General features: G+C 43.9%; 1 protein-coding gene and 1 long non-coding RNA gene across 2 annotated transcripts in view; one reads left to right on the forward strand and one right to left on the reverse strand.

Moving 5' to 3' along the window:
• Nucleotides 1–27505, reverse strand: part of SCAI (suppressor of cancer cell invasion) — a 123033-nt gene that overhangs the window by 39498 nt on the left and 56030 nt on the right. Inside the window, exon 2 of the mRNA XM_029062830.2 lies at nucleotides 19242–19373. Coding sequence (XP_028918663.1) covers nucleotides 19242–19348 — 107 coding nt within the window. The 5' untranslated portion in view covers nucleotides 19349–19373. The remainder of the gene's footprint in view (nucleotides 1–19241; nucleotides 19374–27505) is intronic.
• On the forward strand, nucleotides 16093–16723 carry LOC114811176. Its single transcript, XR_003758854.2, has 2 exons — nucleotides 16093–16238; nucleotides 16526–16723. It is a non-coding gene; the product is annotated as an uncharacterized LOC114811176 (long non-coding RNA).

Raw genomic sequence — 27505 nt, forward strand, 5'->3', positions numbered from 1 at the left:
CAAGTTCTTCCACTGACTGGCTCTTCTTTTCCCTAACTGCCCATACCAGCCCCTTACCCATTACCCTGAGCTAAGGTGTTCAGCATCCTTCATTCCCAACTCTCTTGCCCGAAGGCCACTGCCTATTCCAAGCTTTGGCATCATTTTGCTGCCCAAGAGCCACACAAAATGAAACCTTGGAACAGCTGGATGCAAAGAGCTGCCTAATTTATGGCCTCCTATATTACATTCAAGTCTGCCTCTCCCTCTAGACTGTAGGCTCGTTACAGGCAGGGAATGTATTTCCTAATTCTGTTGTATTGGACTCTGCCAAGTGCTTAGTACAGTGCTCTGCACAGAGAAAGTGCCCAATAAATACCACTAATTGACTGACTGATGACACATGACCTCATTAGGGAGAGGGAATCAGCAAGAGGGATCCTTGATTGCGCCTATAAGCAATAGAGTGGAGGACTGCTGGGTGGGGCAGGTGAGCACCACATCGGGGGCCAGAGAGGTTCTGGTAAGATTACAGGGCCCAGACTCACACCTCTCTGACAGGATGATACTTGCCCAGACCTGTCCGTGGATAGAGTATCTGGCCCTCACTGATCAGGAGGGAGGGGAATCCCCTCCTCAACTTTGTTTCTTTCATATGTTTGTGCAGTTTTTCGGCCAGCCATTAGCCCTTCCCCTCTGCTCACTCCTCACCCTGGCCCAAAAAAGCCACCATCCCTACTTCAGCTCCAACTTAACGTGACAACTGAGTATTTACTCACTCACAAACTACCCAGAGGGCTTTTGTATATCCTGATTCACATACTCTACTATCCATCACATCCACCATTCCACTCTATTTTTCCTCCTATCTGTAAATTATTTTTGTGTCTGCCTCTCCTGTTAGACTGAAAGCTACCTGAGGGCAGCAATCATGTCTTCTAACTCTACGGTCTTCTCCCAAGAGTTTAGTATGGCGATCTGCACCCAAAATGTACAAAATATATTCTATTGATTGATTTTCCTTGAGACTGATATTACCAGAAATGCTCTTCATCAAATCCCACCTCTCCCTCTTCCTTTAAAAGGCTAATTAAAAGCCTACCCACTTTGTGAAGTTTCCTAAAATGATATGACCTAAATCTGATCAAACCAATCAATCCTAGAGAACATTATGAGTGTTTCATTGTTATGGTCTATGTACGTATTTTTTAACGATATTTGTTCAATTGTTCATTCACTCATTCATTCGATCATATTTATTGAGGGCTTACTGTGTGCAAAGCACTGTGCTACGTGCTTGGGAAAATACAATATAACAAATAACAGACATATTCCCTGCTCACAATGAGCTTACAGTCTTGTTAAGTGCTTACTATGTATCAAACACTGTTCTAAGCACAGGGGCAGCTATAAGTTAATCAGGTTGGACACAGACCCTGATGGGGCTTGGGGCTTGCACTCTAAGTAGGAGGGAGAACAGGAGGACTGAGGCACAGAAGAGTTCAGTGACTCACCCAAGGTCACACAGCAAGCAATTGGCAGACCCAGGATTAGAACCGTGGTCCTCTGACTCCCAGACCCATGCTCTTTCCACTAGGCCATGCTGTATGATGCTGTATCTGCTGTCCTATTATGATGTTTTTGTCTACTAATGTTTGAATATTAACAGAACCATAGCAATTTACTGCTTTACTGCTACTCTCAGCACAGTAGAATGCTCAGTACACAGAGGGTACTAAATAAACACAGGCAGTTTTGTCTCCCCCTCTAGACTATAAACTCATTATGGGCAGGGAACGTGTCCACCAACTCTGTTGCATTGTACTCTCCCAAGCCCTTCGTACAGTGATCAGTAAATGTGCTCAATAAATACGATTGAATGAGTAAACGCTCAATAAATACCAACGATAGATTGACTGATTGGCAATATGTATTTTCACCAAATATTTTGGTTTCATCGCAACAGCAGGAGTAGAGAACAGTCTGTTTGACGATGTGTGACTACTCGGTTAGTGATGTTGGAAAAAATGGTTGGGCACATGTGTACGGCATCACATACGGGATGCTTGCCAAAATGTGAGTTTTTCTTAATACAGGATTCTACTAGAATGCCATCCCTGCATTACAAGAGAACTGACCATACTGTCAAATATAAACACAGAAATCAGTCGGACAAAGCAAGTGCAGAAATACTTCTCGGCTTCCCTCTTACCATGTTTAAGGAAGAGAATGGTTGCTTCAAAAGGAATCAACCATTTTAATACAATTTTCTGGTCTCTTTGGGCAGCATCCAGAGACATTTCATAAAATACTTTGCTTCCTTTCTGCATGACAAATCCTGACAGATTTTTTGCACTCATGTCTGGTTTACAAAATGTGTTTAATTTCTGTAGCAGTCAAATCGGGGTGATGAAAGAGCTGGTTTCTTGGAACCAAACTTTCTATTGGACCTCATTCTGTACATTATAAGGGGGTTCACTGTAGCAATTAGTTCCATCCTAAATAATTATTATTGCGAAGCAGTGGCGTCTACAAGAGCACTGATCTGGGAAATCTAAAATCTTGGGCACTACTTTAGATCTGTTTCCACTGACTGTCAGGCACACTGATTAAACATTCTGTCCCTTACTTCTTCATCTGAATAATGGGGATAATATCCCAGGGTTGTGAAGATTTAGAGGATGTGAAACCACTTGGGGAAAAAAATAAAAGTGCTATATAGAGTCGAGGTAAGCGGAAATAATCTCCTGGGATTACAGATCATATTTGAAGGATTCTCTTCCCTTGGAAATGTGATCCGCTCTCATTTTAAAATTGTCTTTGAGGGGATTTTTTTAAATGCAGCATTCTTGACAAAGAACTCTTGGTCATGTCCAATTTATTCAGTTTGACATAGAACTGCCCAATGGAACAAAGTTGGTAAATTCACAAATATAATCCAAGTTGGCTAAAAAGCTTCCTTTGCTCTGTAGGAGGTGAAAGGACTGTCTCCTTAAAGTTGAATGAGTATATGTTAACGGTTAGATTTCACACTCTCCTCTGTTATGTTTCTCTTGATTTAGGAATGTGAACAGCTTTATGATCCTCTGCAAATATTTCTTGTCAGAGTAAACAGCAATAAGATATATTATTTCACCAAAAAATTTCATTATTTTTGCTTTGCATTGTTTCCCAGCCTCTCTGCTGTTTCTAAAGAGGAAAAAAGAAATCTCTGAGTTTGGAATTCTAAAATCCAAGATAATTCCCTGCAAGAGGGGCAGGCAGATCTTGATGCAAATGAACAATTGGGGAAGTTTTGACAGGGGTGATGATGTGATCATGGCTAGACATTTTAAGGTCAAGATGGTGGCTAACATCAGAAGTGTCCATTTCTTCCACCCAGACCTCTCCATCATTTTGATGTATGCCAGCTTCATAGGTATAAAATCCCGATGTTAAACATGACCTCAGTAAATGATGTAGTACAGTGTTCTGTTTTAATATTTGTAAATATCTAAATCACCTGCAGATAATGGCTGTCTTTTTACCCCCTTTCGAAGTAACTCCAGGGGCAAAGATTGTGAGGATGCCCAAAATAATTTAGTCATAGATTATACAAGCAGCAAGGCCCTGATAGGATCAGTTCTTAGTGTTCAGAATGATGTAGGATTCACCTACCTAACTTCTTCCTCACAGTCAACCACATTACTGTCCTCTCTCCCAAAGGTCATAACTTCGAAAGTTTGACGGCTCACTCTCTTTCAAGTCTCACTTTTAATCTGCCCACAGTAAGTGCTCAGTAAATGACTGATTGATTGACTGATTGATTGATAGAAGGGAAAGAGTTAAGTGCCTTAAAACTAGTGGTTAGAAGTGTCTGCTTGTTGTGGAGAGAAATGGGGACAGCCATTGGAAGTTTTTGAGTAATGGAAAGGCATATGGGGAATGGAATTTCAGAAAAATGACCAGGGTAGGCAAAATAACATTCAGAGTGGTGGCTGGCCAGCCAGACTACCTCCTGCAGGGCCTTTTGGATGTCGTGGAGCCTGTACCCTGGATCCCCAATAGAGTGGGTCATGTGATGATAACTGACATTCCTCGTGGTTGGCATGGTGCAAGCTCCTCGTGGGCAGGTATCATGTCTGCCAACTCTCTTGTACTCTCCAAGCACTTAGCATAGTGCTTGGCATGCAGTAAGTGCTCAATATATATCACTGATTGACTGAATGATTGACTGCAAAGGTGGAGTGTCGATGGGGAGGCAGATTGATGAATCTGTTCTCCCTAAAGGCAGCAACTGGCCATCCCTGGCCCGGTCATGAAAAATGGGAGGTTGGACTGGGCCACCGGACTGCGTTAAAGGGGGTATGGCAATAGTGCTGGCTCTGAAGAGCTGGGTCGAGAAGAGTCATCCTCCTTTTCATTAGCTCTGATGGGGGAGAGGGAAGAATAAATGAACACCATCCACCCCCACCCCCATTCCTGTCACCCTCAAGAAATTTGAGGAAGTGGGACCCAAGCGGCAGCACCAGCAAATGCCACACGAGGACATCGACAATAGGAATCCCAGGGCATCACCTTTCCACAGCCACCAGCACTACTATGGCTCCATGCCACGTCCTCATTTTAAGCCCTAACTTTACCTGCCACTGCTGTGCTTTGATCCAAGTGACTGTCACCATTTTCCTGTGGTATCTGTGAAGCACTTACTATGTCCCAGGCACCGAGTACGGGCTGAAGTAGATACAAAAATGAATCAGGTTAGACACAATCCATGTCCTGCATGGGGCTCACGGTCTTAATTCCTATTTTACTGGTGAGGTAACTGAGGTGCGGAGAAGTTAAGTGGCTTGTCTAAGGTCACACAGCACACATGGATTAGAATCCAGGTCCTTCTGACTCCCAGGTCCATGCTCTCTCCATTAGGCCACTCTGCTTCTCAGCTGGAGTGCTTCCACTCACTTTTGTACTCCTCACAATGCCCTGAGAAGCAGCCTGAGCCCTGAGAGGAGCCACCAGAAGAGGAAGTTGCAGCTAAGCAGCCAAGATGAAGAGGAGGGGGAAGAAGAGAAGGAAGACGCCCCAAGGGACAGAAGCATCGTCCCATGTCACCTAGCCCCCAACACTTGCCCAAGCCAAGTCCTCCACTGTCACCCCACTAGCCCGAGGTGGCGCTTGTCATGGCTCAGGCCAGTTATTCCCATGTGAAAAGCCACTTCCCGACACCTCCCACAAGAATGTCTGCTCTGTGCCACTTCCGGTTTGAGACTCTGGGTCACCGTCTTCTTGACTTGCAGCTCTTCAGTGAGGAGGCTGGGTCACCCCGGCTCTCGTAAAAATCATTCAGAAAATGGTATATTGAGTGCTTACTTTGTGCAGAACACACTACTAAGCACTCGGGGAAGTAAAACACAACTGAGTTGGTAGATGTGATCCCTACCCATCACAAGCTCACAGCAGCCTGGCTTAGTGGAAAGAGCCCGGGCTTGGGAGTCAGAGGTCATGGGTTCTAATCCTGGCTCCACCACGTGAGCTGTTTGGCTTTGGGCAAGTCACTTCACTTCTGTGTTTCAGTTACCTCAACTGTATGGGGATTAAGACTGTGAGCCGCATGTGGGACAACCTGATTACCTTGTTTCTACCCCAGTGCTGAGAATGGTGCTTGGCATACAGTAAGTGCTTAACAAATACCATCATCATCATCACCTATCATCACCTAGCATCACCCGGTGCTATTTAACCACTTATTTATTCACCTAGCCATCCTTCCATATCCTCTCTCACCCAGTTTTATATCACTTGGTGTCCTTCTACCCTACAAGATTATAACACCTTGGGAGCAGAGAGCATGTCTTTTACCTCTATTATACTCTCCCTAACCCTTAGTGGAGTGCTTGGCGGACAGCAAGTACTCACTAAATATTACGGAGTGATTAATGGAAGGAAGATAACTGGTCAACACCCACTTATATACCTGCTTTGAAAGGTATATGCTGTAGAAGTTCTCATAAAGGTCATGGGCAAACATGGATGGTTCACATTCTAATATGTAGAAATCAATCAATCAGTGGTACTTGTCGAGTGCCTATCATTTATGACCACTGCACTATGCGCTTGGGAGATAGTTGATTTCAGAATCATTCCCCTTTTGGGGCAGGGGAGCACCATAGTGCCACAAATGGGAGGAAAATACTAAGGAGGCTCACTTCTTCGAGCGTCGGACAATAGTTTGGCGATGAGTGGTGTGCTGGGAATCCTGAAGTAAGGAATGCATTTTCTGTAGATGCATCTTCCATTTTCAGAAGAGTTAATGACTCCTTTCCACATGCGGTTCTGTACTTGTTGCACCGCTCTTTTAAAAACACATGCCCATAGACACGCAATGCTTTCTGTCTGGTTATCAATTTTCTCTCCTGATGTCAAACACTTAGTAACGTACTAGGAGGCCTCCATGCGGCCTGCTTATTATTGATAGCGACTGCTGGATGTCGACATAGACGCCCGAGACAGCTGCCTTACATAATCCCAAGTACTTTTCCATTTGCAGTGAAAAGCTGAGTTGCCATGGAAACTAGAAATCAGCAAGCACTTGTGCTTTGAATTGTCTTGCCACTATGAGACTTGATTGGTAAGGTTGCTCCAAACAACGTTTTGATTTTATTATACTGCTGTAACTACATGCAAGAGCTGTTACTACAGAAATGCTATTCGATTTGTTTGGGTTTTCCTTTCTGGGCTCTGTGTGCCTTCCCTAATGTGCTGATCTTTCACAGTGGGATGAAAAGAAAACTATTTAATTATGCACAATTGTTACAAGAAGTTATTTTTAATCATGGAGAAATCCCATTATGATATTCACACTGGAAGAAAGAAACACCAGGCAGGGATAACACTGCCATCTTCCCTGGAAGAACATTTCAATTTTCATTAGAATGCGGCTATTATTCAGATTCCCATTGGCTGAAGATTTAGAAAGCTGGAGGGAAGTACAGTGCTTGGGGGAATCTGAATATGGAAAATTGCTCCCTTTTTCTGTTTTGAAATGCAGCATGGCCTAGTGGAAAGAGCACAGGTCTGGGGGTTAGATGGTCATGGGTTCTAATCTTGGCTCTGCCACTTGCCTGCCTTAGGCAGGTCACTTAACTTCTCTGTCTCTCAGTTTCCTCATTTATAAAATGGGCTTCAGGTTCCTGTTCTCTCTCCCCCTCACAATGTGAATCCCATGTGAGGCAGGGACTGTGTACGATCTGAGTGTATTTACCCAGCCTTTAGCACTGTGGTTGGCACATAGCAAATGTTTTACAAATACTACAATTATTATCATTGTTACTGATAATAATACCACCGATAATTTTATTCCGTCACCAGCACTACTAGATAGAACAATACAACACCGAGACACCATTTTTCCCATCCTTTTCACTACCTCAACTTCACAGCTCATTGATAACTTCTCTTGCAAATCTGGCAGGTGAATTCCACACCAAGTATTGAACCTCAAGCAGCATGGCTTAGTGGAGAGAGCACAGGTCTGAGAGTCAGAAGACCATGGGTTCTAATCCCGGCTCTACCACTTGTCTGCTTATTGTGACCTTGGGCAAGTCACTTCACTTCTCTGGGCCTCAGTTACCTCACCTGTAAAATGGGGATTAAGACTGTGAGCTTGATGTGGGACAGGGACTGTGTCCATCCTGATCTGCTTGGAGCTCCCCTGCCAAGCACTTAGTACAGTGTCTGGCATATAGTAAGGGCTTAACAGAAACCACAATTATTATTATTATTACCTAAGGAGAACAAGAGAAAGATGTACAAAAAGTCAAAAATTAAATACCAAAAAATGGTCAAAAGGAGTGACTCTAGCTCCTTCTAATATCTCACAAGGAGAGGTAGTTAGTCTGAATAAGCTGAGGAGAAAGTGTTTCTTTGCTTCTTGGTGAGAAAGTGTAACCTCAAAGCCAGTAGTAAGTGAAAGTTCATTTTGTTTTCCCTGAGATAGGATAAATTGGGTCCTTCAGCACCCCCCACCCCCGCCTCCTCAAATTGGCTTTCCAATGATCATTCTCCATTTCAGCCTTTGAATCACCACCATTTGCGAGGCATCTTATGGTGAGGGGCTCAGTATCTAGCTCCCCGGATGAATACGAATTCTGCTATTTGACCACTGTTCAACCAGACATACCAAGGCCAAGCTGAGCCCTTAAAAAATTGGTCCCTTGACAGGGCAATCCAGAGCCTGCGGCGGTCTTGTGATAAATGAAATGGTTCATCCTAACGAAACAGTGGGAAAAGGAAAATATCCCTTAAGAAGGTTCCGGGCATTCTGAAGACATAAATATAGATGGCTCCCAAGATCTAAACCACAGCTGGGCAGTTTAGTTTCCCATCATATCATAGGAGGGAGAATACGGAGAGGCTCAGGGGATGGAGATGTTCCAAAGATTAATCAGCAAAGTGGGCATAATTCCTTTTTCTTGAAAGATAATAATAATAATTACAGTACCCGTTAAGCACCTTCTACATGCCAAGCACTGTTCCAAGCACTGGGTAGGCTACAGGTTTTCAGGTTGTCCCATGTGGGGCTCGCGGTATTAATCCCCATTTTACAGATGAGGAACTGAGGTTTAGAGAAGTTAAGTAACTTGCCCAAGGTCACACAGCAGATGAGTGGCAGAGCCAGGATTAGAATCCGCGTCCTGACTCCCAAGCACATGCTCTTTCCACTAAGCCACGCAGCTTCTTTAAAGACCTGCTTTTGTGTTATCTCTAGCTACTTCGTAATACCCACCGCACCACAGTTAACAGGCGATATTTCCCTCCGCCAGTTCCACCTCACACTGCTCTCTGTGTAATCGTTTTTGGCCCAGAAGATCTGCTGATATTTGAAACACAGATGGCTAGCCAAGATGTTGCCCCTTTCCTTTGATCTATTGAAAATATACTTCATTTGCTTAATGAGTTGAATTTCAGAATACAAAATAAACAGTCTTCATTCCAAATCTCCGATTTATTAGTCTAATGAAAAGTAAATATGGACTTATGGACCACTCTACCTTTTTGTGGCTTTTCAAAGCAAATCAGTCACGTCAGAAATTTAGTTACAAAATTCTGGACCCAATTACTGTTAAGATTTTCTGACATCTGGTTAGTGTCCTGCTCCCTTGTTTGGATACGTGAGAACCAACTGGAGAATGCTTGAAGTGCCTATTTTCCAACCCTAAGGAAACACAGTGGAATTTTAAATGTGGAAGTTAAAATCCTTCTGCTTCCTAGAAAGTTTCTGAATGATAGCATGAACTGGGATAGCTAACGCTGGCATAGAGCTACACTTCCGTGTAATCCTTGAACATTCTGAAAAGAAAATTCCCTTGTTACTCAAATGGCTTGTTCAGAAAATGGAGAAGAGGCACCTCACATAAAACTGAGCACTGACGAATCCAATCCTGAGGAATCTAGATTTTTTTTCCCAGCCTGGTGATAAACAGATGAAGTTCATCATGACCAAGAAAGCTAGACTGTTTTCAAATGTAACCAAATGTGACCCATCAGTTAATGGTGTTTACTGAGCCCCTTCTGTATGCACAGCACTGGACTTTCGCCAGAAGCAAAAGACGTAGTTCCTGTCTTCAGGGCACTGCCAGTCTAATGGCAGGAAGACACGCATATACAAATGGTTGAAAAACAGCGGGAGAAGGAAGAACAAAAAGATATTATACATATTAGTACAAGCATTTCAGGATGAAATGGCTAAATAAAGTAATTGGACAACTCACTATGCACCAACCCCTGTGCTGAGCCCTAGGGAAGATGTAAAATGATCAGAATAACACAATCCAGGCCCCACACAATGCTCACAGTCTAAGAAGGAAAGCAGGTATTTTATCCCTATTGTAAAGAGAAAGGAACTGAGGTGCAGAGAAGTGACTTGCCTACAGTAATTTAGCAGGTGAGGGGTCAGAGTGGAGACTAGAACCCAGGTCTCCTGACTTCCAGTCTTGTTCTCTTTCCACTAGGCAAGATCAAAGTTTTGGGGTTTGGAGTGCTTGCTGGTACCAATTATTTAAAGATACTCAAGAAGCAGCATGGTCTAGCGTAAAGAGCACAGGCCTGGGAGTGAGAGATCTGAGCTTTAATCCTGGTTTTGCGACTCACCTGCTGTGTGACCATGAGCAAGTCACTTTTAACTTCTCTATGCCTCAGTTCCCTCACCCCTCAATACCCCATGGGAATTAAATACCCATTCTTCAGCTTCTTTAGACTGTGAGCCCCAAGTGGGATAAGGACTGTCGGACCTGATTATCTTCTATCCATTCCAACACTTAGTACAGTGCCTAACATATAGTAAGCACTGAACCAATGCCCCAGTTTGGTATCTGTTTGCTATACTCCCGGTTTGGCCAAAATGTGTCATCACTGTAAGGTTTGGCTAGAACATTATTAGGGAAATAGGGAATGTTCATCCGACAATGCAAGCCTACTTGGAGAGGAAAAGCTGCAGTGCCAGAAGAAATGGCATATGTGTACGAGTGCAGGCACACAGCTTTGGACTCCATGGCGACTACAGAGACAGTTTTCCCTCAACGTCGGGTTTTGCAAGCACATGACTCCCTCACTTTAGAAGAGCTGGATGTACTTCCATCCTTTTCAGATGCAGCTGCCAAATGCAGAAGAAAGTGTGTTCTAATTTTCCTCGTACCCGCCAAGACCATTTTACATCTACCCCATCACTGGGGCTGTTCTTTCCTTGCTCCTTTCATCTAACCATTCTTATTTAAAATCGCTCTACTTAACTGTTCCAAAAACAATATCGTTGGAACAATCCTGACCCATAAGGCAGAGATCAAGTTCAGTTTATATCCTACAGTTTCTAGTTGTTGTTTTTGTTAATTCCACAGTATCCCTACCTACCCTACTCAGGCTTGCAAAAGTCCATGGATCAGCTTCCCCACTGTCGCTTGCCCTCCAGAGAATGGCCCATTTTGTGGGGGTGGGTGATTCATTCATTCATTCAAAAGTATTTATTGAGAGCTTACTAAGTGCAGAGCACTGTACTAAGCGCTTGGAATGTACAAATCGGTAACAGATAGAGACAGTCCCTGCCCTTTGAAGAGCTTACAAGCCCAACTCTCCTCCCCCTTGGAGGTTTGGGTCTTCAAGAACTGAGGGGGGCTGGAGGGTACTGGTGCACATGAACATGCCGTGACAGGGTAGGGAACATGTTAGTTCGAAATCCTCAATCTCCCAAGTGCCTAGTATCGCACAGCATCAAGTGAGGACTCAATAAATGCTACTGCTCCTAGTTACCTGCATTTAGCTGTTGATGCTATTGCTTACCACATCCTAATCCTCTCCCCACCACCGTCAGCCCAAGCACGGTGCACTGGGGTATATGTGGCTGTTGCCAACCCATTTGGGAAGACTGGATAAACTGAGAACACCAGTTTTGCCATTGTGCTTGTTTTCACGTCACGTTGTTAGGGAACGAGGGAAACTTCATTCAACATTGAGAACTGGAGAAAACAAGACAAGTGGCACATTCCCAGCTCACAAAGAGCTCACATGCTAACTGACGATGTTATACTGTACTCTGCCGAGCCCTTAATATTGTGCTTTGTACACAGTAAGCGCTTGATACAATTAATATTTAATATTTTAATATCTACCCCAGCACTTAGTACAGTGCCTGGCACACAGTGAGCGCTTAACAAATGCCATTAAAATCAGATAAATACATAAAAATGATAGCCACAAATGAATACGCGCGCGAGCGCCGAGGTAGCAGATGAGGTGGCATGACTGGGAATGTGGGACGATACACTGGATAATGCTTCCTGGAGGGAGCGTCATTTTGGGAGGACTTTGAAAAGACGGTGTGGGAGAAGGAACGTTCCTCACACTTTTCAGAATCCAAAAGTCAAAGAACCAAATAGGACCTCTGAATAGCCAGGAAATCAAGCTAAGTCTACAGGCAATGCAAGCTCTTTAGTACTGAATCCACAGGGCTAAAGGTCGGCTCTTCTGGATATTAATATTACTTAATAGATCTGTCCCCTGACACCGGTTTGTTATAACTATTTTAAACTTTTAAAAACCCTGCAATATTGATCTACGGTGAAGATCATGTTCAGGGAGAAGGACTTAAGGGGTTGCTAAAAACGGTCTGAAAAAGTCAAAACTAACAAAACTAACTGCTGCATCATCATCATCAGTATTCGCGGAGCACCTACGGCATACCTAACACTGTACTAAGTGCTTGTGAGCATACCCTAAAGGAAGATGTCGGGGTCCCTGCCCTTGAGGAACTAATGTTCTAACAGGGACATATGCAGATACAAATTGATTTCACACAACTGACAACAGCAAAAATGGACACACATATTTACTCTCTATACACACATATATTTATATCTGCAAATACATATATACAATATCTACACATATATATTTATATTATTATAAAGGAGTAAAATTGATATATATGAAAGTGTTCAGGATGACATGAGGTAGATTAAGAGAGGAATCTCTGCTTGGAGGAGGTTGCTTTTTATGGGCGCTTGGAAGGTGGAAAGGGCTGATTTGGCAGATTTGCAAAGGGAGGGAGTGTCAGGCAAAAAGATGAGCATAAGCAGTGGTTAAAATAAAAAAAAATATTTATTGCTGAATTGTACTTTCCAAGCACCTAGTGCAGTGCTCGGCCCACAGTAAGTGCTCAATAAATATGACTGAATGAATAAACATGATTGACTGAAGTAATAATAACGGCGGTGGTTATTTGTTATGTTTTCTATGTGTCAGGCACTGTTCTAAGTGCTGGGGAAGGTACAAGATAATCAGATCAGACATGGTCCCTGTCCCACATGGGGCCTACCATCTAAGTAGGAGGGGGAACTGGTATTGAATCCCCCTTTTAGAGATGAGGTAACTGAGGCACAGAGAAGTTAAATGACTTGCCTGAGGTCACACAACAGGTATAAGGCAGAGCCGGGATTAGAACCCAGGTATTCTGCCAGGCCCGTACTCTTCTACTAGGAAATGCTACTTAGAGATGGAAGATGTCCAAGCAAAGAACAGAGTTATGTAGTTAGCTTGGGAAGAGTGGATGAATGGAAAGGAAAGGGAACAACAGATGGAGAGCCTTGAATATAATTATTTAACGAAATGATCAGGAGTTCCTGTTAACAGACAGGCTCTGGAAGTTTGAGGGACAGAGTAATACTTTTTTAAACAGAATTCCTCATCTTCCCACCCAAACCCTGTCTTCTCTGAGACTCTTTTCTCCAACTTGCTCTCCCTTCTGCATCATCTAGGCACTTAAATCTGTGATATCCTTCAATTAGATATTATAAACTACTTATTTATATTAATGCCTGTCTCCCCCTCTAGACCGTAAGCTTGTAATGGTCAGGGAACGTGTCTACTAATTTTATCGTACTGTACCCTCCCCAGCACTTAGTATAGTGTTTTGCATGTAGTAAGTGCTCAATAAATATAATTGATTGACTCTCATCACTATAAACACCACCACCACCATCCCCCCATCTCACAAGCCTGTAACCTTGGCATTATCTTCGACACCTCTCTCATTCAACTCTGTGAGCCCCACGTGGGACAACCTGATTCCCCTGTATCTACCCCAGCGCTTAGAACAGTGCTCTGCACATAGTAAGCGCTTAACAAATACCAGCTTTATTATTATTATTATTACATATTCAGTTTGTCACCAGATCCTGTCATTTCTACCTTCAAAATATCTCTAGAATCCACCCCTTCGTCTCTACCCAAACTCCTACGATATTGATCCAAGCACTTAAACCTCACCTTGACTGCTCCCTCGGCCTCCTCGATGACCTCCCTGCATCTTCTCTTTCCCCTCTCCAGTCCACACTTCACACTGCTGCCTAGATCATTTTTCTGAAAAAACATTTTCTCCCCACTTGTCAAAAACCCCTAATGGGTTGCTCATCTAGCTCCACTTCAAACAAAAACTCCTTACCATTGGTTTTAAGACACTCAATCAGCTCTCTCCATCCTGGCTTACCTCATTAATCTACTTCAGCCCAACCCGCATACTTCACTCTGCCAATCTTGATCTCTCAATGAACCTCAATCTGGACTAGTTTGCCAAGGACCCCTCGTCCAAATCCTCCCTCTGGCCTGGAACTCCCTCCCACTTCATATATGACAGACCAACACTTTTCCCATTTTCAGAGTCCTATTACTACTACTAATAAAACAGTGATAAAAAAAAATTGTGGCATTTGTTATGCCTTTACTATGTGTCAAGCGCTGTACTAACCACTAAGGTAGATATATGATAATTAAGTCCCACATGGGGCTCACAGTCTAATTAGGAGGGAGAAAAGGTCCCCATTCTGCAGATGAGGGAACGGAGGCACAGAAAAGTTAAGTGATTTGCCCAAGGTCACACAGCAGACAGCAGACAAGTGGCGGAGTCCAGATTAGAACCTGGGTTCCTTGACTCCCAAGTCCATGATCTTTCCACTAAGGCATACTTCTTATCTAAATTCACATCTTCTCCAAAAGGGTTTCTCCCTCTAGATAGTCTCCCCCTCCAGATCGTAAGCTCACTGTAGGCGGGGCACGTATCTACCAACTCTATTGTATTAGGCTCTCCAAACAGTCAGCACTCAATAAGTACCACTGATTGATTGAATGATTGATCCCCTGAGCCCCCTCGTTTCCCTCAGCTGCTCTTCCTTCTGCATCGCCTATGAACTTGGATAGGCACCCCTTAACTACTTCATTTTTCACCTTACCTCTAGCCCCACAGCAATGATGTACATATCCTTATACTCTGCCATTTCCCTAGCTGCAAATTAATGTCTGTCTCCCCCTTTAGACTGTAAACTCCTTGTGGCCAGCAATCAGTATCTACCAACCATTCTGTATTGTACTCTCCCATGTACTTACTACAGTGCTCTGCATACTAAGAGTGCTGTAAGTGTTGAATAAATACTGCTGTACTGACTGACTGAATTTAGGAAAGGGGGAGAGCAGAAAGAAGAGCCCACAAAGGAGACTGAGAAGGAGCAGTCCGAAAAATAGGAAGAAAACAGGAAAGTACTATGTGAGTGAAAGTGAGGCTCGAGACAGTGTCTGAGACTAGAGAGTAGCCTCAGTGTCTAAGACAGTTGAAAGAGCAAGAAGGACCGGGATAGAGGAGAGTATCTTGTATTGGGCCAAAAGGAGTTTGTTGAAGACTTTAGTGAATATAATAATAATATTAATAATATTATTAAGGTATTTGCTAAGTGCTATGTTCTTAGGCACTGGGATAGATAGAAATTAATCAGGTTAGACACAGTCCCTGTCCCACATGGAGGTGACACTCCTAATCTCCATTTTATAGATGAGGTAACTGAGGCACAGAGAAGTGAAGTGACTTTCCCGAGGTCATACAGCAGACGTGGTGGAACCGGCATTAGAATGCAGGTTCTTCTGACTCCCAGGCCCGTGCTCTATCCACTAAGTCAGGCTGCTTCTGCTCCCTTTCAGAAGTGTGAAAGGTACAAAAACCAGTTAGCAATGGGTTGAGAAGACACTTGTGGAAAAGCAGTGGGTGTAACCCATTCAGGAAGCTTGCACAGGATTGGAAGCATGGAGATGGGGTGATAAATGGATGGTGCTATGGGATTAATTAATCAAACCCTTCAATCTATGTTTCCCCACTCCTCCAGAACCTCCAGTGGTTGCCCATCCACTTCCGCATCAACAGAAACTCCCTAACATCGCCTCATCCCCTCCTACCTTACCTCTCTGATTTGCTACTACAACCCAGCCCACACACTTTTCTCCTCTAATGCCAACCTACTCACTGTACCTCTATCTTTTCTTTCTCGCCGCCAACACCTCACCCATGTCTTGCCTCTGGCCTGGAATGCCCTCCCTCTACACATCTGACAAAGCATCACTCCCCACCTTCACGGCCTTACTAAAAGCACATCTCTTTCAAGACGACTTCCCTAACTAAGTCCTCATTTCCTCTTCTCCGACACCCTCCTGCATCTCCCTTGCACATCATAATAGGTTACTATTAGTGCTGCTACTGCTACTACCTCAGTCAATCAGTCACTCAAATTTACTGTGCACTTTGTGCACTATTATGATGCAGTAACCTAGTAGCAGCACTGGGTGGTAAAGGTGAAAGAGACTGTCTTCAAGATGGAGGTGGCAAATGGGTCCAGAAACAACGTGGGAGGAAGACAAAGGAGTAAGCCATGTTCCCCACCATCTCATGGGAGAAAAAAAATGGAGTGGAGAAGGTATATCAACCTTTGCAATGAGTTTTATGAGACACATTGTCTTCAGGAGAGAGCCTGGACTCAATGATGGCGGGAGAGGGGATGGGGGTGAGTAGGCCAGAAACAAAAGGAGGGGGAAGGGAAAGAGGTATGCAGTGGAGTGGGATTCCAGAGCCCCCATCTATAGGCTGCATGGTGTGTGGGGGGGGGTGGTAAAAGGGGAGTGCAAGCTAAATAAATTACAGCTGAAAACTTTTAAGTTACAAGGGGACTCTAAAGAAAAAAAAATTATCCATTTGATTTTCCAGTGATACAAATGCCATCCACGAACATGGGATGAACATGAATATCTTCCCAAAACGGTACTGTGTTGTTCCTTCTGGCCTGCCAGGCTAGGGTGCTAAAGATCAACTTTAGCACTATGCTCCAGTTACTTCAGCCATCAATCAATCACTAGTTACAAATGGATGCTGCATGTTAAAAAAATTAAAATGTTTTAAAAAGTTTGCATGAACCTTACAGTGCTTTGCACCTCTGTCCAATTGCTCTCTTCTTCCCTCTGTGCCTCAGTGAGGACGTGACTGGCAGGGGAGTGGCCTAGTAGATAGAGCATGGGCCTGGGAGTCAGAAGAACCTGGGTTCTAATCCTCGCTCTGCCACTTGACTGCTGTGTGACCCCGGCCAGATCACTTCACGGGGCCTCAGTTACCGCATCTCTAAAATGGGGATTAATAATAATAATGTTGGTATTTGTTAAGTGCTTACTATGTGCAGAGCACTGTTCTAAGCGCTGGGGTAGATACAGGGTCATCAAGTTGTCCCACATGAGGCTCATAGTCTTAATCCCCATTTTACAGATGAGGTAACTGAGGTACAGAGAAGTGACTTGCCCTCCGTCACACAGCTGACAAGTGGCAGAGCTGGCATTTGAACCCATGACCTCTGACTCCCAAGCCCAGGCTCTTTCCACTGAGCCACGCTGCTTCTCTAAGATTAAGACAGTGAATCCTATGTGGGCCAGTGACTGTGTCCACCCTGATCAACTTTTAGGGCTGTGAGCCCGCTGTTGGGCAGGGATTGTCTCTTTCTGTTGCCGAATTGTACATTCCAAGTGCTTAGTACAGTGCTCTGCACATAGTAAGCACTCAATAAATATGATTGAATGAATGAATCAACTTGTATTCATCCCAGCGCTTAGCACAGTGACTGGCACAAAGTAAGCGCTTAATGGAAGGAGTATAGCATAGTGGATAGAGCACGGGCCTGGGAGTCAGAACGTCATGGGTTCTAATCCCAGCTCTACCACCTGTCTGCTGTTTGACTTTAGGCAAGTCACTTCACTTCTCTGGGCCTCAGTTCCCTCATCTGTAAAATGGGGACCGAGACTGGGAGCCCCATATGAGACAGGGACTGTGTCCAGGCTGATTTACTTGTGTCCACCACAGCGCTTAGTACAGTGCCTGGCACATAGTAAGCGCTTAAATACCATCATCATTATTATAATTATCAACAATAAGTACCATTAAAAAAGAGAAGATGTGAGCAGTGCTGCATAAAACATAATTAGACTAGTAAACTCTTTTATACTGTTACAGGGGATAAGGATGTCTTAAACTTACACAGCAACTGTACCCAAGAGATCAAATGTGAGCCCTGCGTTAGCCGCTGGTGGAGGTGGAGGTTTGGTGAAGTGGTAGGAGAAGAGGTCAGGGAGAGAAAGAAAGAAGAGGAGTCGGATGAAAGGAGGCACAGGGTGTTTGGCGGACCAGCAGGTGGCCGAGCAGAGGGGAGCAAGCCACTTGGTGGAGGATCGTGTTACCCCTGTGAGGGAGGGATGAATTTGGGGGAGGAGGAAGAGGCTGGATGGTGGCACTCCACACAGTGGGAGAAGTGGCAGGGGGCTTCCAGGGAAGAAACTGCCTATAAAAACTATTCTCTGGTTCTTCATTCACTGCACTCACTGTCCCAAGCCGGCACAACAGTCTAAACATCGGGATGGGCGGCTTGGTGGTGGCTATGGCATCGGGCCCAAAGGGAGGGTGGGGGAGCTGGCCTGCTCTGCACAGAGCAGTCAGTCTTATTTATTGAGCACTTACTGTGTGCAGAACACTGTACTAAGCGCTTGGGAAAGCACAGTATAACAATAAATAGTGACCTTCCATGTCCACAATGAGCCCATGGTCTAGAGAGGGGGAGACAGACATCAATACAAATAAATAAAACTACAGATATATACATCTGCCCTGCCTCAGGCTCTTCCTCCCCTCATCAGTGATAATAATAATAATAGTATTTGTTAAGCACTATGTAACAAGCACTGTATTAAGCGCTGGAGATACGACAATTGAATCGGACACAGTCTCTGTCTCACTCGGGACCCTTAGTTTAAGGAGGAAGGCCTGTTGTCGGGCAGGGACTGTCTCTAGCTGTTACCGAATTGTACATTCCAAGCACTTAGTACTGTGCTCTGCACACAGTAAGCACTCAATAAATACGACTGAATGAATGACAGATATTGAATCTCTATTTTAGAGATGAGAAAGGTGAGGCACAGAGAAGTGAAGTGACTTGCCCAAGGTCACACAGCAAGCCAGTAACAGAGCTGGGAGGAGAATCCAGGTCCTCTGGCTTCAGGTCCACACTCTTGCCACTAGACCATGCTGCTTCTCTGCTTGTGTATTTGGAAGTTTCCCCTCAACATGACTCTGCTTCTCCCATAAATAGGTTTCAAAATCAGCTGTCTATATTCTGTGCAAGGCGGTAGACTCGGGTCTTCAAAGGTAAGGTCTAGTAGGCCTAAAGTGAGTACTAGGTCTTCAAGTGTAGTAAGACTGAGAAAACACTTGAAATACACAATTTACAAATAAACCTCTCTCTAATCGTTTTCTCTCATCTAGTCCCACTGCCCCCAAATCCAACATCTTCTTTAAGATGTTTACTTCCCTCCGCTTCCAGAAATTTTTGCCCTTTCCTGATTCAAAAGGAGGAATGAGAACAGCAGAAAAGCAACAAGAATCCACTAACCTTAACCCATTGAAGAGCTGCTTAGATTTGTCCAGAAGGTAACAAAAATCTGTGACCGTTTTTCTCTCTCCCTGAGGGATATCATCCTCGGCTCCTCCTGAGGACATGATTTCTTTTAGGGCAAACTCAGTCCTGTAAAAAAGGACAATCCATACATGCATTAGCCGGGAGCAATTGTACTTTCACTAGATTAAGAGTTCAGTAGGTTTTAAACACATAGCTCTTCTCATTTGTCACCAGGCTCCAAAAGGGCAGAGGAGAATAAATGAGTGAGAGTGAAAACATGGCCAGGTTCCTGAAAATCCAAGACAATTTTAGAAGGGAATTACAGACCTAGTCTTCAATTTACATAAACATCACTTTTGTTCCATGCAACTCCATGGGGGATGAAGGGAGTCATCACCTTCCCAGCTTTGGAGGTAAGGCAGCCTGCTGGAGCTATCCCCAGACCGCCACACCCCTAGGAGACGGAAAGGGCCTGAAAGTGGACCCAGGATGTCAGGGCTCCATTTAAAAAAAAAATGACATTTGTTAAGCACTTTGTAATAATAATAATAATAATTGTGGTATTCGTTAAGTGCTTTACTGTATGCCAGGCACTGTACTAAGCACTGGGGTGGGTACACGCAAATAGGGTTGGCACAATCCCTGTCCCACATGGGGCTTACAGTCTCAATATGTGCCAGGCACTGTACTAAGCACTGGGGTAGATACAAGCTAATCAGGTTGAACATAGTCTCTGTCCCACATAGGGCTCACAGTCTTCATCCCCATTTTACAGATGAGGTAACTGAGGTCCAGAGAAGTGAAGTGACTTGCCCAAGGTCACACAGCAGACAGGTGGCAGAGCCAGAATTAGAACCCAGGTCCTTCTGACTCCCAGGCTCGTGCTCTAGCCACTGCAGCACGCTGCTTCTGGGCCCAGATCATCACTCCCTCGTCCAAACCCGGCACCTGTGGGGTCTCTCTCACCCACACTAGGCTCCAGGTGAGAGTCAGAGGCTCCTCTCACCCCTGGAGTCGGTAGAAGCGAATCACGCACCCATCTCCTCCCCGGCCCCTTCCGACAGCCTTAGAAGCAGGCCAGCGGTGATGCGGTGTCAGCGTTCTGGAGCTCCCCAGCCTGGAGCTTTGCATGCAGTAAGCACTCAATAAATACGACTGAATGACTGAATGAATGGAGCTGCCATTCCCTCTCAACCCTGCCAAGGGGCTGTAGCCCTGGATCAGTTGTCCGGTCCTGGGATGCCATTTCAATTCCTGCCAACTGATACCATTGACTGATTACATTAATGTCTGTGTTCCCTTCTAAACTGTAAGCTCTTTATGGGTGGGGAACACGTCTGCTAATTCTGTTGCATTGGACAGCGCTTAGTACAGTGCCCTGCACATAGTAAGTGCTCAGAAAATACAACTGATTGATTTTGTTGATTATATTAATGACTGTGTCCCCCTCTAGACTGTAAGTTCGTTATTGGCAGCAATTGTTATTATCTGTTAATTCTGTTGTATTGGACTCTCCAGAGTGCTCAGTGCAGTGCTCTGCATATAGTACGTGCTCAATAAATTCCACTAATTGTATTAATGTCTGTGTCCCCCTCAAACTGTAAAAATACATCTGACAACTGACAGTAATAGCAACAGGCAGTCATGGCAGAGTAGCCACAGCAACAGAGGTTCGTACTATCTTCCTTGCCTTTTCCCCACCTCCTTCTCCTTCCTGCTCCCTCTTTTCCTCCCCCATTCCCTCAGAGACTCAGATCCAGTTCAGCCCCACCCTCAAATGGGCACTGCCCCGGTTCCAAGTAGTTCACAAATACACTCAGGTGAGTGTAGAATTGATATTCACGAAGGTGAGATTGCTTATACTGGCAAAGAGGCTCTGTCCGGGCTGAAATTCTGAGGCCCACCCGAATCTGAACCAAAGGCTGAGCCATGGCTCCCAGCCCAGAGGGCAAACCCTTGTTTGCAGATGGGACATGAAATCCCAGAAGTCAATCAATCGATTAGACTGTAAGCCCGTCGATTAGACTGTAAGCCTGTCAAACGGCAGGGACTGTCTCTATCTGCTGCCGACTTGTTCATTCCTAGCGCTTAGTACAGTGCTCTGCACATAGTAAGCGCTCAATAAATACTATTGAATAAATACTATTGAATGAATCAATCAATCAACGGCATTTATTGAGTGCTTACTGGTGCTTTGCTGAATTCAACGCAATAGACAGTCAAAATCCCTGCCCTAAAGGAGTTTACAATCTCGTGGGGGAGACAAAGTAAAATACATTACAGGTAGGGAAGATGCAACAGAGTTTAATGCAATCTATGTAAGTTCTATGGAGGTTAGGGGATGGATGGGGTGAATACCTAAGTGCGACCAATACTGCAAGCAAGGACAATTGTCATGGCACCTGAACTGCCATGAACTGCGGCACCCCTGGCCGGGAAAATGTCCAAAATGAGGGTGCAACATCCGGCTTGAGGCTTCCCTGTCTAAATTCCACTCTTGGGCACGTCATTTACCCTCTCTATACCTCAGCTGCCTCAATTGGAAAACGGGAATTAATAGTGTGAGCCTCAGGCAGGACAACCTGATTACCTTGTATCTACTCCAGCGCTGAGAACATTGCCTGGCACATAGTAAGCGCTTAACAAATTCCATCGTTATTATTATTATCATCATCCAGCCTGTCCAGATTTACACATGATAAATGCAGTAGAAATCCTCACCATATGCAGAGCTGCTTAAAAAAAAAAAACGGTATTTGTTATGCGTTTACTCTGTGTCAAGTAAGGCACCGAGTGATGAGGTAGATAGAAGCTAATCAGATCGGACAGAGTCCACGTCCCACAAGGGGCTCGCAGTCTTAACTCCCATTTTCTGGATGAGGTAACTAAGGGACAGATAAGTGAAGTGATTTGCCCAAGGTCACACAACAGACAAGGGGCAGAGCTGGGATTAGAACCCAAGTCCTTCTGATTCTCAGGCCTGTGCTCTATCCACCAGGCCGTGCTGCCTCTCGATCTGAGACAACTTCCTCCTCAAAAACAATTACGTCAGAGATTTCAAATCTAATCACATGGCAAGCAATAAATTCCACCTTCTAGCAACAACCACAAGGCTCTACCTCACAGCACTGCTCCTTTTCCCTTCCTGGAATAAGAGTGCTTCCAAACATGGCAAACACCTTATGGGGAAAATGAGGACAACCAATTTTTTTCCTCCCACTGTCCTTGTTATTTTACAAAATTAGGAATGTGAAATTCTAGATCCAGTTTGATGCTGCTTGGCACCTAGTAAGCGCTTAACAAATACCATCATCATCATGGGCTTGGGTGGTACAGCTATTTACAATGCAATGTCCAGCTACTACTATCCAAGAAGGCTTAACATTCTGCTAGATACCCAATTGGAAGCCAGTAAAAATTAACTGATGAAAACAACCAATATTCGACCTTGGGATATTTTTCTTTTAAAAAACAAAAACAAAAAAAACCCTTAAACGTCGACACCCACGCAACCAAATAACCCTTTATCCCTTGACTAATCAAAATTCTTTGAAGAAATGGAATTGAAACTAAACATGATATTTATTTCACCTCAGGAAAAAACAGTTCCTCTGGAATTCCATTCCTTGCTTTCAGGGAATTTGTGTAGGCTAGTTTACATAGCAGCAGAAACCAATCCCAGATATAAGGAGGAGAAAGATTGTCAAGACACATGCATGACAGAAAAGATGCCAAGTTGCAATTACTAAAGAAGACAGCACAATCAGAGGATGCATCTATCCACAAGAGTGCTGACAGACCTTGCAAAATCTGAAGCTTCATCCTTTTGGGTTGGCCAGAGCCTTGAGAATACAACATCCAGTTCTAGTATGGAGAAGCAGCGTGACTTAGTGGAAAGAGAACAGGCTTGGGAGTCAGAGGTCGTGGGTTCTAATCCCAGTTCCACCACTTGTCAGCTGTGTGACTTTGAGCAAAGCACTTCACTTCTCTGGGCCTCAGTTACCTCATCTGTAAAATGGGGATTAAGACTGAGAGCCCCATGTGGGACAACCTGATTCTATCTATCCCAATGCTGAGAACAGTGCTTGGCACATAGTAAGTGCTTAACAAATACCGTCATTATTATTACTTACTGTATTTTCAAAAGGAAGGGCAGAAACTGGAGAAGACCCAGAAAAGGACAGCAAAAACAACAGGATGAGAACTAGGAATCGAGGTTGCTGAGTTGGAAATGAAAGGCTTGAGGACTTCATTGACTTTAAGCATTGGGAAAAATTATCACAAGCTGGCGATTGAACACTTGTTTTCCAATCGAACAGAAAACGGAATGAGAGAAATGCATTTAAACTGTGGGGAGAAAAAACCCCCAAAAATCTTTTTGACCATACGGCATTGAAAATGACACAAATGGTTCAATCCAGTCACAAAGACTATAGGCCCAAAAACATGGATTAGAAATGATTATGATACTAGTGGTCTGAGCCATATCATTAGCATTTGCTCCATTTTAGGAAAAAAATTAAAATAAGACAAACAATCGTTTGTTTGAATAGTTTAGGAATTCTGCTGCCTGGTGCTAGAGTCCAATTGTCTTCCTGAAATCCAACAGTTCTATGAATCTTTGAATTCGCCACACACATCATCTTTGTCGGCATATCGGAAAAAAAAATCATTATATTAAAGTAAGAGTATTTGTTTATTGAACACGCACTGGGTACTAAGCCCTTGGGAACACAAGACCAAGATGTGATTCTGCCCACAAGGACCTTACACTCTACATTACTAAAGGTTTTTTCATTATGCAATACACTCCCCCGCTCTATAATATTAGAACATGAGAATATAAAAAGAATCATTCTGAGTCAGAACAAGGGTCCATCCACCCAAAAGTCTTATCTTTAACAGTAACAGAGAATCTAGAGGAAATCTGTGATCAGTCAATCAATCAATGGCATTTACTGAGCACTGTCCGTCAAGCACTGTACTAGGAGTTTGGGAGAGAACAAAACAGTAGATTGGTAGACACATTCCCTGTCAATGGAGCTTCCAGTCTAGGGCCTCCTGAATAAATACCCTCTTGGTTAGAGACTACTACTGTAATTCTTTAAAAATTAAATTTTCATGGACCTCTAGTCTGTCATTTTAAATCCTCTGGACTTAAGACCACTAATACTACTTAGAATCCATTACAAAAGATCAATTCATCCAAACCCTTCTCTTAAAACTACATTTTTGGCCTGGAAAATGTGAGTGATAAATTTCATGTAATTACCTACCTGGTATGTGAGCAAGTTTTTCTTTTGACGTGAACCTGCCACGTAAATGCTGGAATGGGCGTCGTGGGATTTGGTGAGCAACGCTTATCTGCTGTGTGACCTTGGGCAAGTGCCTTAACTTCTCTGTGCCTCTGTTACCCTGAAAAATGGGGATTAAGACTGTGAGCCCCGTGTGGGACATGGACCACGTGCAACCTGAATAGCTTGTATCTACCCCAACACTTAGCAGAGTGCCTGCCAGGCACATGGTAAACGCTTAACAAATACCATTTAAAAACTTCCATTTTCCCCTTATCCACAACCTTCGTGATTTTTTAAAACTTCAATTATGTTTTCATCTCAGTTTCCAATTTGCCCCACTGAAGAGTCCCCATCTTTTCTATTTTCAAAGAGAAATTGCTCAAACCCCTGATCAGTGTAGTTACTCTCCTCTGTTCTTTCTTCAACTCTACTATGCTTTTCTTTTAATGCAGTGGCCAGGACTGCACACAATAGGTAGATGTATCCTGGTTTCCTATAGTAGGAAAACTACTTATTTTGCTTTCTAAGGTCTTCCTACTGTGGGCCAGAATTTAATTGAGTTTTTGGACTGTACTGCCTCTTAATGTAATCTAATTCAACACCAGTCATTTTGGGGTCCCAGAATCGGTTCCATAACGGCAGTCGACTTTTACTTCTGGCCAAAGGAAATTTGATCAGTCATTCCATGATGATGTCCACCGCCAGTCTCAGCTAGACGTCAGGTAAGTTTCACTCTTCACTTATTACCTCCTCCAACATTCTATACTACACCTCTTTAAAACTTTCTTTTCTTGCAGTTTCTCAGTGCATAATCAATCAGTGGTATTTATTGAGCATTTACATGTGTAGAGCACTGTACTAAGCGCTTGGGAGAGTTCGATACAAGAGTTGATAGGCACATTACCTGCCCACAAGGAATTTTCAGTCTAGAGAGGGGAAACAGAGAGGGAACCTGGCTAGCAGCTCTGTTGTAGTGTGCTTTCCCAAGAGCTTAGTAGAGGGTTGTGCATATGATAAACACTCAAATACCACTGATGATGATGAAGACCTGAAAATGAATTATGGATATGTACCTAAGTGCTGAGTGAATATCGAGTGTTTAAAAGGTAGAGACACAAGTGCGTACCTCCCAAACACTGCTAAATCTGTCCCCTCCCCACTCCACATATACACACTCACATACCTCTTCTGAAAGCTATCCCTTCACTCAGAACCAGACCCTCCCGGCATTAAATTTTTAATTCCTTTTTTTTTGTTCATTAAAAAAAAATGTTGACTGCTCCCTTCCCTGATATGCAACTTCACTCTCAGAAGTATTAATAATAATAATAATGGTATTTTTTAAACACTTACTATATGCCATTACTACGTGATGGGTGAATACAAGCAGATCGGGGTGGACACAGTCCCTGTCCCACACTGGGCTCACAGTCTCAATCTCCATTTTACAGATGAGGTAACCGAGGCACAGAGAAGTGAAGTGACTTGCCCAAGGTCACATAGCAGACAAGTGGTACTAGAACCCATGACCTTCTGACTCCCAGGCCCATTACCAGGGAGTTATTGGGAGGAGGAGAGAAGTCTAGAAGGAGACTGCCTCACTCTTCCCCTATCCTGCCCTGGCCCAGCCTGATCCTTGTGGCTTGAAAGGCCCCAGAAGAGGGAAGCGCAGACCAGGGAATGGAAGCCAATGACAAAATGAGTTTTAAAATAACATTTTAAAAGCTGCACTGGATAGGCCAGCTTACAGATGTAGGGTGGATACCTGGAGAGAGTATGGGGATGAGATGCAGGCGAGAAAAAAAGTCAGGGGAGCAGGAGCTGAGGTTTCATGGAACCTATAGGGAAACAAGGTGAAGAGTGCACAGGGCAAATTTCCAAATTAACATCGTCCAGAAGTCATCTCCCTGGAATGTGCCCCCAATACGTGCCTAATAGCTGCTCTACTTAGTTTTTTTTAAACCACATTATCGGGATTGCCTTACCCCTGCTGTTGGAAAAAGCGTGACTCTGGGAATCAGGAAACCTGGGTTCTAGTCCAGCCTTTGCAAGTAGGGGACTGCCTTTTTGGGGAATGTCAATGTCTAGACTATCGTGGGCCGGGAATGTGTCTACCAACTCTGCTGTAGTACTTTCCCAAGAGCTTAGTCCGATACTCTGCAGCCAGTAAGCACTCAGTAAATACCAATAAATACCAACTATTATTATTAATAATAATAATTGTACTTATTGTGTGCAAAGCACTGTACTAAGCACTTGATGAAGATGATGCTGAACGGCCAAGGTTTCTGAATGAAGAATGACTCAGAGCATTCCATGAGGTAGACTGGCCCAACTGGAATCTCAAAAAGTATCTGGCTACCGTGGAGGGAGCCGAAGAGTCCACAGCAACCTCCAAGACAACCAGCTGCTGCGTTGGAACATTACGGCACAGCATTGGCATCATGCTGCAGTCATTATGGCCATAAATGGGGTCCTGCATGTAAAAAACAGAAATTTCCACTTGCTCACGTGTTGATCATAAGATTTTCAAAATCAAGTTTCACTCCATATTGGTCAGCTGAACAAATACTGAATTCCTTCAACTCGAATTTTTGCCACAGGTAGCAGAGTCCTCTCTGCAGCCTTTATCCAGTTGGCTTTTCAGTCTGGGAAACAGGTACCATTTGGTACCTATTTTTTTAATGATGTTTGTTAAGCACTTACTATGTGCCAGCCACTGTTCTAAGCACAGGGGTAAATACAAAGCAATCAGGTTGGCCACAGTCATGTCCCACATTGCTGTAGTGTACTTTCCAAGCACTTAATACAGTGCTCTGCACACAGTAAGCGCTCAATAAATACGAGTGAATGAATGGGACTCACAGTCTTAATTCCCATATTACAGATAAGGTAACTGAGCCAAAGAGAAGTGACTTGCTCAAGGTAACAGAGCAGACAAGTGGTGATTCCGGGATTAGA

This window comes from Ornithorhynchus anatinus, chromosome 4, assembly GCF_004115215.2.
Source record: "Ornithorhynchus anatinus isolate Pmale09 chromosome 4, mOrnAna1.pri.v4, whole genome shotgun sequence".
Classification (NCBI taxonomy): Eukaryota; Metazoa; Chordata; class Mammalia; order Monotremata; family Ornithorhynchidae; genus Ornithorhynchus; species Ornithorhynchus anatinus.